We start from the raw sequence: 13073 nt of genomic DNA on the forward strand, positions 1-13073 counted from the left end.
CTTCGTTCCTCTCACCTACCAACTACTATGTTCCAGGGAGCCACAGAGGACGTTCAACCCGAGCTACTTGGATATAGCCAGGGATCTGAGATGGGACGGGTCTGCGCCTCTCTGCGACCTCCCGTCCTTCTCTCGGGATAGCTTGGACAGAAGTTTCAGTGCCTACAACGAGCTGTGTCCGGTTGGGTCGGGGAAAGAGCTAGGGGTGCGGGGCACAGTGGAAACATATACCTGCCCAACCCCTGCCTCTGACGGTGTACTGAGGGATGGAACCATCAGTAACTGGGAATCCCCGGTGTTCTTTGCACAAAAGCGCTTCTCCATGATCCTAGCGGTGGTGAGAGTTGTCTTGTGGATGCCGATGATGGTGAGTGGCCTAGAGATGGAGAAATGTGTAGATTAAGAAATATCAAATCGTATATAGACTATGCATGCTTTATTAACAAATAGGTGTTCATGTGGGGTTTCAACTAGGTATATTGTATTGTATACAGTGTATTTCCTGCAATGCCACATTGAATAGGCTTTATGCCTAATCTATAAAACATGTAGGGTAAGGTGGGGTAAATAGCCCCCATAAGAACACTACCCAATTGCAGACATAAAAAAAGCCCCCATGGGGTAACTTGACCCCTGAAGATTAGTGTGTTAATAAAAACCTATTTAATGAATTTAGTTTAGCATTTTGTTTGTAGTTAAGTCTTAAAAGCTAGAGACTAGGTAGGCTATCATATTTGAATAAATGTAATATTGAAACAAAATCACATCTCACTGTTAATATCCTCAGTATAGTTCGCATTCAATTGGTGACAGATTTTCATGTGAATATTCTACAATCTGCATCCCTGTGGAACGTTTTTGACACCTTGTCGAGTCCATGCCACAACAAATTGAGGCTGTTCTGAGGGCAAAAGGGGTTGCAACTCAATATTATAAAGGTGTTCAGTGTACATAACGTTTTCTAAATGACGAGATTTTAAAACAACTTACCTCAGAATCATTTTGTTATAGTGATTTTTTTTATTTTTGTTGATGAGACAGATGCATTTTAGTTGAGCAAAGTGTTTTTTTGTGAGAATTACAGGGGGTGGGTGGTGGGGCAGTTACCCCACATTACCTTGTGTCATTATCTAATGATGCATTAGATTCATGAAGTAGGCCATATGGGTTTAAGTACATGCCGTTTCATTCACAGACTCTGGTGCTCGTGCGTCATGCTGTGAACGAGCGCAGCTCGTCCCTGGAAGCGGTGGAAACGGTGAGCTTCTTCCTGACCCTGCTGGCGCCTGCGGTCACGCCGGTGTTCATGCTCTCCGAGCGCTGGATCCACCTTCCGTGCGGGTGCTTCATCAACTGCCGGCAGGACACAGAGCGCGAGCCCACCGGTACGCTATGCCCTCTGTGGTTGTAAAGGGCCAGTGAGCTGAAAAACATATGGGTACAAACCAGACGTTTATCTAAAGCAACGTAACATTTTAACATAGCCTATATGCCTATGAGAATCAAATGCCCAGTATTATGGTAAATGCCCCTTAACATACAGTATAGGCCTACACATTAAACCTAACACATTTACACGGACACCAATTGTTACAATAAAAAATGATTTGTGTCTGAAACACAAAAGCCTACATCACTGTCGTTTAAAAAATTCTAATTAATATAAATGTAATATGCATAGATTTTTTGTTGTTGTTGTAAAAGTCACTACATATAAGAATTTTCTTCCCACAGCAAAGAAGAGGAGGTTTGAGTTTAACCTCTCCTTCCAACAAGGATACGGAATATACAAATTATCCAACGCAACCAAACCCCACCACAGCCCGTCTGTCGAGAAGGCTTCCTATCAAAACCTCTTCAACTTCACAGAAAACCAACTTGCTGTGCTGGACAGCTCCGGCGTCGCGAGCCTGCAGGCCGAGCTCGAGTTCATGACCCCACGCGAAGTAGACAGCTCCTACCTGCACGAGCATGGCGAGCTGCTTCTCGAGGCGGAGGCAGGTGGAGGAGAGGCCCTCGCGCTGGCAGACTGCCTCCAGTTTCCTCACGGTAACCACGGAGACCAGGACAGCTTCTTCTGTGGGCCCAGCTCCCGGGACTGCGAGGACCTCAACCTCACTGACACATCGTCGGTGTTCGAGGGAACGGAACGGAGACTGTCGCATGTAGAGTGCAGAAAAATGGAGCTGACGGACTGGGAGTGGTGTAGGAGTAAATCAGAGAGGACCCCCAGACAGGTAGCTAATCTCCCAACGTTTCCCTAATAGGGTGTAGGAGTAAATCACAGAGGACCCCCAGACAGGTAGCTAATCTCCCAACGTTTCCCTAATAGGGTGTAGGAGTAAATCAGAGAGGACCCCCAGACAGGTAGCTAACCTCCCAACGTTTCCCTAATAGGGTGTAGGAGTAAATCAGAGAGGACCCCCAGACAGGTAGCTAACCTCCCAACGTTTCCCTAATAGGCTAACATAAACTAACCTTTAGGACCCTAAAACTCAACTCTGGACCTCAAAGCCAGTTCGACTGCATTTTTTTCATTGTTCCCCTCTAATCAGAGACTGATTTAAATGAGGGACACCAGATGTGTGCAATTAATTATCAGGTAGAACAGAAAACCAGCAGGCTCCGGATCTCGTAGGGTAAGAGTTGAATACCTCTTCTTTAGACTAAACCAACCAGTGTCATATATTTAGAAAAGAATATGTCTCGGGGCTAGACAAAAGGCTAGCTAGGTAAATACATTTTTACACTAAGGCTGCGTCACATTGACCTGTATAGCCTAACCCAGTGTTTCTTCTTCCTGGTCCTGGGAACCCAAAGGGGGGCACATTTTAGTTTTACACAGCTGATTCAAATGATCAACTCATCATCAAGCTTTAGATTTAAATCAGATGTTTGTGGGGCTGAGGCAAATATAAAAACATTTCACCCCTCTGTGTCTTCAGGACTAGAATTAAGAATCACTCTTATCATATAGACCTAGTGTCCCTTGTTGTGGAGCCATCATATGATATTATCCTCCAATATGTCCCTTGTTGTGGAGCCATCATATTATATTATCCTCCAATATGTCCCTTGTTGTGGAGCCATCATATGATATTATCCTCCAATATGTCCCTTGTTGTGGAGCCATCATATGATATTATCCTCCAATGTGTCCCTTGTTGTGGAGCCATCATATGATATTATCCTCCAATATGTCCCTTGTTGTGGAGCCATCATATGATATTATCCTCCAATATGTCCCTTGTCGAGGAGCCATCATATGATATTATCCTCCAATATGTGTCACGCATGTGTGTAGAAACGGACCAAGGCGCAGCGTGAGTATCGTTCCACATCTTTAATATATTGTGAAACGTAGCCAAACAAACAATAAACTATAAACAAAATACAAACCGTGACGACAGAGGTGCAACATGCACTAACTCAAAATAATCTCCCACAAACAGAGATAAACCCCCCAGTCACGCCCTGGCCTACTCTACCATAAAAAATAAGAGCTCTCTATGGTCAGGACGTGACAGTACCCCCCCCAAAGGTGCGGACTCTGGCCGCAAAACCTGAAACCAAAAGGGAGGGTTAAGGGGGGTGTCTAGTGTTGGTGGCGGCTCTGGTGCAGGACAAAGAACCCTCTCATCCTGCGAATCCGCCAGCATCGGTGGAGGCTCTGGGCCGCGGACCGTCGCTGAGGCTCCGGACCGCGGACCGTCGCTGGAGACTCCGGACCGTGGACCGTCGCTAGAGACTCCGGACCGCGGACCATTGCTGGAGACTCCAGACCGCGGACCGTCGCTGGAGGCTCCGGGCCGTGGACCGTCGCTGGAGGCTCCGGGCTGTGGACTGTCTCAGGAGGCTCCGGGCTGTGGACCGTCTCAGGAGGCCCCGGGCTGTGGACCGTCGTTGGAGGTTCCGGACTGTGGACCGTCGATGGAGGGTCCGGACTGTGGACCGTCTCAGGAGGCTCCGGGCTGTGGACCGTCTCAGGAGGCTCCGGGCTGTGGACCGTCTCAGGAGGCTCCGGGCAGTGGACCGTCTCAGGAGGCTCCGGGCTGTGGACCGTCGTTGGAGGTTCTGGACTGTGGACCGTCATTGGAGGTTCCGGACTGTGGACCGTCGTTGGAGGTTCCGGACTGTGTAACGTCGCCGGAAGCTCTGGACTGGGAACTGTGGCCGGAAGCTCTGGACTGGAAACTGTCGCCGGAAGCTCTGGACTGGGAACTGTCGCCGGAAGCTCTGGACTGGGAACTGTTGCCGGAAGCTCTGGAATGGGAAGGCGCACCGGAGGCCTGATGTGTGGGGCCGGCACAGGTGGCGCCAGACTGGTAGCACGCACCTCAGAGCGAGTGCGGAGAGCAGGCACAGGACGTATCTGACTGAGGACACGCACTTCAGGGAAAGTGCGAGGAGGAGGCACAGGACGTACCTGACTGAGGACACGCACTCCAGGGAGAGTGCGAGGAGGAGGCACAGGACGTACTAGGCTGTGGAGGCTCACTGGAGACCTGGTGCGTAGAACCGGTGCAGGATATACTGGACCGTGGAGGCGCACTGGAGGTCTGGAGTGTAGAGCTGGCACAACCTGTCCTGGCTGAATGCTCACTTTAGCCCGGCAAGTGCGGGGCGCTGGCACAGGACGCACTGGGCTGTGAAGGCACACTGGCGACACAGTGCGTAGAGCCGGTGTAGGATATCCTGGACCGAGGAGACGCATTGGAGACCAGGAGCGCTGAGCCGGCACAACCCGTCCTGGCTGAATGCTCACTTTAGCCCGGCAAATGCGGGGAGCCGGCAACGAGCGCACCGGGCTGTGAATGCGCACTGGAGATACGGTGCGCATCACCGCATAACACGGTGCCTGACTGGTCACACGCTCCCCACGGTAAGCACGGGGAGTTGGCTCAGGTCTAAAATCTGACTCCGCCAATCTCCCCATGTGCCAATCTCCCCGTGTGCCCCCCCCCCCCCCCAATTTTTGGGGGGAGTTGCCTCTCGGGCTTCCGTCATTGCCGTGCTAATTCCTCGTATCGTCGCCGTTCCTCTTTTGCTGCAACTATCTCCTCCCTTGGACGGCGATACTCCCCAATCTGCATCCAGGGCCCCTTGCCGTACAGGATTTCCTCCCATGTCTACTTCTCCTGGCCACGCTGCTTGGTCCTCTGGTGGTGGGAGATTCTGTCACGTTTGTGTGTAGAAACGGACCAAGGCGCAGCGTGAGTATCGTTCCACATCTTTATTATATTGTGAAACGTAGCCAAACAAACAATAAACTATAAACAAAACACAAACCGTGACGACAGAGGTGCAACATGCACTAACTCAAAATAATCTCCCACAAACACAGGTGGGAAAAACAACTACTTAAATATGATCCCCAATTAGAGACAATGATGACCAGCTGCCTCTAATTGGGAATCATACAAAAAAAACAACATAGAAAAAAGAAACTAGAACACAACATAGAAAAAGAAACTAGAGCACAACATAGAAAAAATAAACTAGATAAACCCCCCAGTCACGCCCTGACCTACTCTACCATAGAAAATAAGAGCACTCTATGGTCAGGACGTGACAATATATCCCTTGTTGTGGAGCCATCATATGATATTATCCTCCAATATGTCCCTTGCTGTTTAGCCATCATATGATATTATCCTCCAATATGTCCCTTGCTGTTTAGCCATCATATGATATTATCCTCCAATATGTCCCTTGCTGTTTAGCCAGCATATGATATTATTCTCCAATAGGTCCCTTGCTCTGTAGCCAATATACGATATTATCCTCCCATATGTCCCTTGCTGTTTAGCCATTATATGATATTGTCCTCCAATATGTCCCTTGTTGTGGAGCCATCATATGATAGTATCCTCCAATATGTCCCTTGCTGTTTAGCCATCATATGATATTATCCTCCAATATGTCCCTTGCTGTTTAGCCATCATATGATATTATCCTCCAATATGTCCCTTGCTGTTTAGCCAGCATATGATATTATTCTCCAATAGGTCCCTTGCTCTGTAGCCAATATACGATATTATCCTCCCATATGTCCCTTGCTGTTTAGCCATTATATGATATTGTCCTCCAATATGTCCCTTGTTGTGGAGCCATCATATGATAGTATCCTCCAATATGTCCCTTTATGTTTAGCCATGATATGACATTATCCCCCAGTATGTCCCTTGCTGTTTTTTGGTATTATTTGGTATTTTATTAGGATCCCCATTAGCTGTTGCAAAAGCATCAGGTTCTCTTCCTGGGGTCCACACAAAACATGAGACATGAAATAATACAGAACATTACTAGACAAGAACAGCTCAAGGACAGGACTAAATAATTTAAAAAAAGGTACACATAGCCTAAATGTCAATGCATACACACAAATTATCTTGGTCAAATAGGGGAGAGGCGTTGTGCCGTGAGGTATTGCTTTATCTGTTTTTGTAAACCAAGTTTGCTGTGTATTTGAGCAATAAGAGATGGAACGGAGTTCTATGCAGTAATGGCTCCATATAATACTATATGCTTTCTTGAATTTGTTCTGGATTTGGGGACTGTGAAAAGACCCCTGGTGGCATGGCTGGTGGGGTAAGTGTGTGTGTGTCAGAGCTGTGTGTATGTTGACTGTGCAAACAATTTGGGATTTTTAACACATTGTTTCTTATAAAAAGAAGAAGTGATGCAGTCGGTCTCTCCTCAACTCTCAGCCAAGAGAGACTGGCATGCATAGTATTTAAATCAGCCTTCTGATTACAATTAAGAGAAAGATGTGCCACTCTGATCTGGGCCAGCTGCATCTTAACTAGATCTTTCACCACAACACTGAACCACACGACTGGACAATAATCAAGATAAGACAAAACTAGAGCCTGCAGAACTTGCTTTTTTGAGTGTGGTGTCAAAAAAGTGGAGCATCTCTTTATTACAGACAGACCTCTCCCCATCTTTACAACCATTGAATCTATATGTTTTGACCATGACAGTTTACAATCTAAGGTAACGACAAGTAATTTAGTCTCCTCAACTTGTTCAACAGCCACACCATTCATTACCAGATTCAGCTAAGGGCTAGATCTTAGGGAATGATTCGTACCAAATGCAATGCTCTTAGTTTTAGAGATGTTCAGGACCAGTTTATTACTGGCCGCCCATTCCAAACCAGACTGAAACTCTTTGTTAAGGGTTTTAGTGACTTCATTAGCTGTGGTTGCTGATGCGCATATGGTTGAATCATCAGCATACATGGACGCACATGCTTTGTTTAATGTCAGTGGCAGGTTATTGGTAAAAATAGAAAAGAGTAGAGGGCCTAGAGAGCTGCCCTGCGGTACTCCACACTTTACATGTTTGACATTAGAGAAACATCCATTAAAGAAAACCCTTTGAGTTCTATTAGATAGATAGCTCTGAATCCACAATATGGCAGAGGTTGAAAAGCCATAACACACGTATTTTTCAACAACAGCTTATGGTCAAAAATAATCTAACAGTACAGCTCCCACAATCTTCATATTATCAATTTCTTTCAACCAATCATCAGTCATTTGTGTCAGTGCAGTACATGTTAGAGGTCGACCGATTAATCGGAATGGCCGATTAATTGGGGCCGATTTCAAGTTTTCATAACAATCGGTAATTGGCATTTTGGGACACCGATTATGGCCGATTACATTGCACTCCACGAGGAGACTGTGTGGCAGGCTGACTACCTGTTACGCAGTGCAGCAAGGAGCCAAGGTAAGTTGCTAGCTAGTATTAAACTTATCTTGTAAAAACAATCAATTGTAACATAATCATAGTTTATCTAGCTTGTCCTTCGTTGCATATAATCGATGCGGTGCCTGTTAATTTATAATCGAATCACAGCCTACTTCGTCAAACGGGTGATGATTTAACAAAAGCGCATTCGCGAAAAAAAGCACTGTTGTTGCACCAATGTGTCCCTAACCATAAACATCAATGCCTTTCTTAAAATCGATACACAATAATATATTTTTAAACCTGCATATTTAGTTAATATTGCCTGCTGACATTATTTTCTTTTAACTAGGGAAATTGTGTCACTTCTCTTGCGTTCTATGCAAGAAGAGTCAGGGTATATGCAGCAGTTTGGGCTGCCTGGTTCGTTGCGAACTGTGTGAAGACCATTTATTCTAACAAAGGCCATAATTAATTTGCCAGAATTGTACATAATTATGACATAACATTGAAGGTTGTGCAATGTAACAGCAATATTTAGACTTAGGGATGCCACCCTTTAGATAAAATACGGAACGGTTCCGTATTTCACTGAAAGAATAAACATTTTGTTTTCGAAATTATAGTTTCCGGATTTGTCCATATTAATGACCTAAAGCTCGTATTTCTGTGTGTTATTATATTATAATTAAGTCTATGATTTGATAAAGCAGTCTGACTGAGCGGTGGTAGGCAGCAGCAGGCACGTAAACATTCATTCAAACAGCACTTTCCTGCATTTGCCAGCAGCTCTTCACTGTCCTTCAAGCATTGCACTGTTTATGACTTCAAGCCTATCAACTTCCGAGATTAGGCTGGCAATACTATAGTGCCTATAAGAACATCCAATTGTCAAAGGTATATGAAATGTAAATGGTATAGAGAGAAATAGTCCTATAATTCCTGTAATAACTGCAACCTAAAACTTCTTACCTGGGAATATTAAAGATTCATGTTAAAACAAACCACCAGCTTTCATATGATCTCATGTTCTGAGCAAGGAACTTAAACGTTAGCTTTTTCACATGGCAAATATTGCACTTTTACTTTCTTCTCCAACACTTTGTTTTTGCATTATTTAAACCAGATTGAACATGTTTCCTTATTTATTTGAGACTAAATATATGTTATTTATGAATTATATTAAGTTAAAATAAAAGTGCTCATTCAGTATTGTTGTAATTGTCATTATTACAATTATATATATAAAAATCGACCGATTAATCGGTATGGTCTTTTTTGGTCCTCTAATAATCGGAATCGGTATAGGCGTTGAAAAATCATAATCGGTCAACCTCTAGTACATGTAGACTGCCCTTCTCTATATGCATGCTGAAAGTCTGTTGTTCATTTGTTTACAGAGAAATAGCATTGTATTTTGTCAAACACATTTTTTTCTAACAGTTTGCTACGAGTTGGCAGCAAGCAGATAGGTCTGCTGTTAGAACCAGTAAAGGCCGCTATTCCACTCTTGGGTAGCGGAATTACTTTGGCTTCCCTCCAGGCCTGAGGACAAAGACTTTCCTCTAGGCTCAGATTAAAGATATGACTGATAGGAGTGGCTATAGAGTCAGCTACCAGCTTTCCCTCTAAGTTGTCAATGCCAGGAGGTTTGTCATTATGGATAACAATCATTTTCCCACCCCTCCCACACTAACTTTACAGAATTCAAATGTGTAATGCTTTTCTTTCATTATTTGTTTTTTTATGCACGAATACGATGGCTCGCTGTTCGCTGTTGGCAGTTCCTGCCTACGTTTGCCCACTTTGCCAATGAAGTAATCATTAAAATAATTAGCAACATCAAATGGTTTTGTGATGAATAAGCCATCTGATTCAATGAAAGATGAAGTTGAATTTGTATTTCTCCCCATAATTTCATTTAAAGTTCTCCAAAGTTTTTTTCCATGATTATTTATATCATTGATCGTGGCTTCATAATTCAGTTTCTTCTTCTTTTTGTTGAGTTTAGTCACATAATTTATCAATTTGCAGTAAGTCAGCCAGTCAGATATGCAGTCAGACTTATTAGCCACTTCTTCTGCCCCATCTCTTTCAACCATACAGTTTTTCAATTCCTCATCAATCCATGGAGCCTTAACAGTTCTAACAGTCTGTTTCAAATCAAATTTTATTAGTCACATACACGTGTTTAGCAGATGTTATTGCAGGTATAGCAAAATGCTTGTGTTTCTAGCTCCGACAGTGTAGTGATGTCTAACAAGTAATATCTAACAATTTCACAATATATACCCAATACACACAAGTCTAAGTATAGAATGGAATTAAGAATATATAAATATATGTATGAGCAATGTCAGAGCGGCATAGACTTAGATATACTAGATAGTATAGAATACAGTATATACATATGAGATGAGTAATACATAGACTTAGATACACTAGATAGTATAGAATACAGTATATACATATGAGATGAGTAATACATAGATTTAGACATACTAGATAGTATAGAATACAATATATACATTTGAGATGAGTAATACATAGACTTAGATACACTATATAGTATAGAATACAGTATATACATATGAGATGAGTAATACATAGACTTAGATATACTAGATAGTATAGAATACAGTATATAGATATGAGATGAGTAATGCAAAATATATAAACATTATTAAAGTGACTAGTGTTCCATTTATTAAAGTGGCCAGTGACTTCAAGTCTATGTATATAGGCAGCAGCCTCTAATGTGCTAGTGATGGCTATTTAACAGTCTGATGGCCTTGAGGTAGAAGCTGTTTTTCAGTCTCGGTCCCGGCTTTGATGCACATGTACTGATCTTGCCTTCTGGATGATAGCGGAGTGAACAGGCAGTGGCTCGGGTGGTTGTTGTCCTTGATTATCTTTTTGGCCTTCCTGTGACATCGGGTGCTGTAGGTGTCCTGGAGGGCAGGTAGTTTGCCCCCGGCGATGCGTTGGGCAGACCGCACCACCCTCTGGAGAGCCCTACGTTTGTGGGGAGTTGCAGTTGCCGTACCAGGCGGTGATACAGCCTGACAGGATGCTCTCAATAGTGCATCTGTAAAAGTTTGTGAGGGTTTTAGGTGCCAAGCCACATTTCTTCAACCGCCTAAGGTTGAAGAGGTGCTGTTGTGCCTTCTTCACCACACTGTCTGTGTGGGTGGACCATTTCAGTTTGTCAGTGATGTGTACGCCGAGGAACTTGAAGCTTTCCACCTTCTCCACTGCTGCCCCTTTGATGTGGATAGGGGGGTGCTCCCTCTGCTGTTTCCTGAAGTCCACGATCATCCCCTTTGTTTTGTTGACGTTGAGTGAGAGGTTATTTTCCTGACACCACACTCCCAGAGCCCTCACCTCCTCCCTGTAGGCTCTCGTCATTGTTGGTAATCAAGCCTACCACTGTTGTGTTGTCGTTTCTTAACATATGCATGTTTATCAATAATTGGAAGAAGCAATTACATAAATCCATCAAGTACAGCGTCTGGATGCTCCTCATTAATTACATCCGACCAACATATATTTTTAACATCATCCACATAAGAGTCACAGAAAAATATTTTGTATGATCTCTTACACACTATTTTAGGCACAGCTGTTGGAACTTTGGCTTTCCTGGATATAGCCACTGCATCCTATGGGCACGGATACAGCTTTAGAACAAAGTTCCACAGCATTAGTAAAAATGTGATCGATACATGTGGATGATCTTGTTCCTGTAGTGTTTGTAAACACCCTGGTAGGTTGATTAATAACCTGAACCAGATTACAGGCACTGGATACAGTAAGAAGCTTCCTCTTGAGAGGACAGCTTGATGAAAACCAGTCAATAATCATGTCCCCAAGAAAGTAGACCTCTCTGAAGTCTTTGAAATGTTTATTAGTTGGTGTGTGTGTGTGATGGACTTGTGCTTGCATTTTTTGATTATTATTTATTTAACCTTTATTTAACCAGGCAAATCAGTTAAGAACAAATTCTTGTTTACAATGACAGCCTAGGAACAGTGGATTTAACTGCCTTGTTCAGGGGCAGAATGACAGATTTTTACCTTGTAAACTCAGGGATTCAATCTTGCAACCTTTCGGTTACTAGTCCAACCCTCTAACCACTAGGCTACCTGCCTCTAACCACTAGGCTACCTGCCTCTAACCACTAGGCTACCTGCCTCTAACCACTAGAGTACCTGCCTCTAACCACTAGGCTACCTGCCTCTAACCACTAGGCTACCTGCCTCTAACCACTAGGCTACCTGCCTCTAACCACTAGGCTACCTTCCTCTAAACACTAGGCTACCTGCCTCTAAACACTAGGCTACCTGCCTCTAACCACTAGGCTACCTGCCTCTAACCACTAGGCTACCTGCCTCTAACCACTAGGCTACCTGCCTCTAACCACTAGGCTACCTGCCTCTAACCACTAGGCTACCTTCCTCTAAACACTAGGCTACCTGCCACATTGAAGTGCCAGTCATTGTAAAGAGTGACATTACAGTCATGTTATTGGCTGCCCTTTTAACCACAGTAACCCAGATTCATGTCAGTAATCAAATCAATAGTAACACCATGAAATACCTGTAGGCCTACATGTAAATGACAGCATGTTGTTTTGCTGTCCTACCTGTCTTAGTTAACATTTTAGTCATTTAGCAGACACTCTTATCCAGAGCGACTTACAGTAGTGAATGCATGCATTTCAATTCATTTCATAAATTTTTTTCCCCCGTACTGGCCCCCCGTGGGAATCGAACCCACAACCCTGGCGTTGCAAACACCATGCTCTACCAACTGAGCCACAGTACCTCAGAATAGTAGTGTCGTACTCTGTATTTGACAGTTGTGGTTTTAGGAATCCTCATTTTATTCAGATATAACCCTATGAGTCTAAAGTCTCACTTCTCATGATAAGCCTTACATCCAAACCAAGGTGTTTAATGTAACACCATGAAATCCATTAACACTCTTTGTGAACTCTGAGTCTATTCAGATTCAGTTCTGTAGATAGTGTCTTAGGTCTGTTTCCAGGCCTGATGTGAACAGCTACAGTGAAAGGTGTGAAGGAGGTTTGGCCATGTGTTAATAAAAGTACACAGCTGTAGGGATGTAGACTATACAGTCTCTCCACTGCTGCAGGCAGCGGAGAAAGAGCTGTTTTTCATCCCCATTTGAGACCACCCACTCAGTCCCCGGTCTCAAAGACACGCACATTCCCACTCACACACACCTGTACACGTGCTTACATGCATGTGTGTGGGTCGTACCTGTTCTGTTAATGGGTTTCTGACACTAACTGATAGTGGACTGAATGATATTGAGCTGACAGCCAGGAGAAATCAGACTGAATGTAA

General features: G+C 43.9%; 1 protein-coding gene across 1 annotated transcript in view; it reads left to right on the top strand.

Annotated features, from left to right (window-relative positions):
* LOC115163995 (probable G-protein coupled receptor 149) overlaps window positions 1–13073 on the top strand; it is a 39692-nt gene that overhangs the window by 920 nt on the left and 25699 nt on the right. The window contains exons 1-3 of the mRNA XM_029716162.1: window positions 1–367; window positions 1196–1385; window positions 1735–2237. The exon at window positions 1–367 is cut by the window's left edge and continues 920 nt beyond it. Of these exons, the coding sequence (XP_029572022.1) occupies window positions 1–367; window positions 1196–1385; window positions 1735–2237 (1060 nt within the window). The remainder of the gene's footprint in view (window positions 368–1195; window positions 1386–1734; window positions 2238–13073) is intronic.

Source organism: Salmo trutta, chromosome 26 (assembly GCF_901001165.1).
Source record: "Salmo trutta chromosome 26, fSalTru1.1, whole genome shotgun sequence".
Taxonomy (NCBI): domain Eukaryota; kingdom Metazoa; phylum Chordata; class Actinopteri; order Salmoniformes; family Salmonidae; genus Salmo; species Salmo trutta.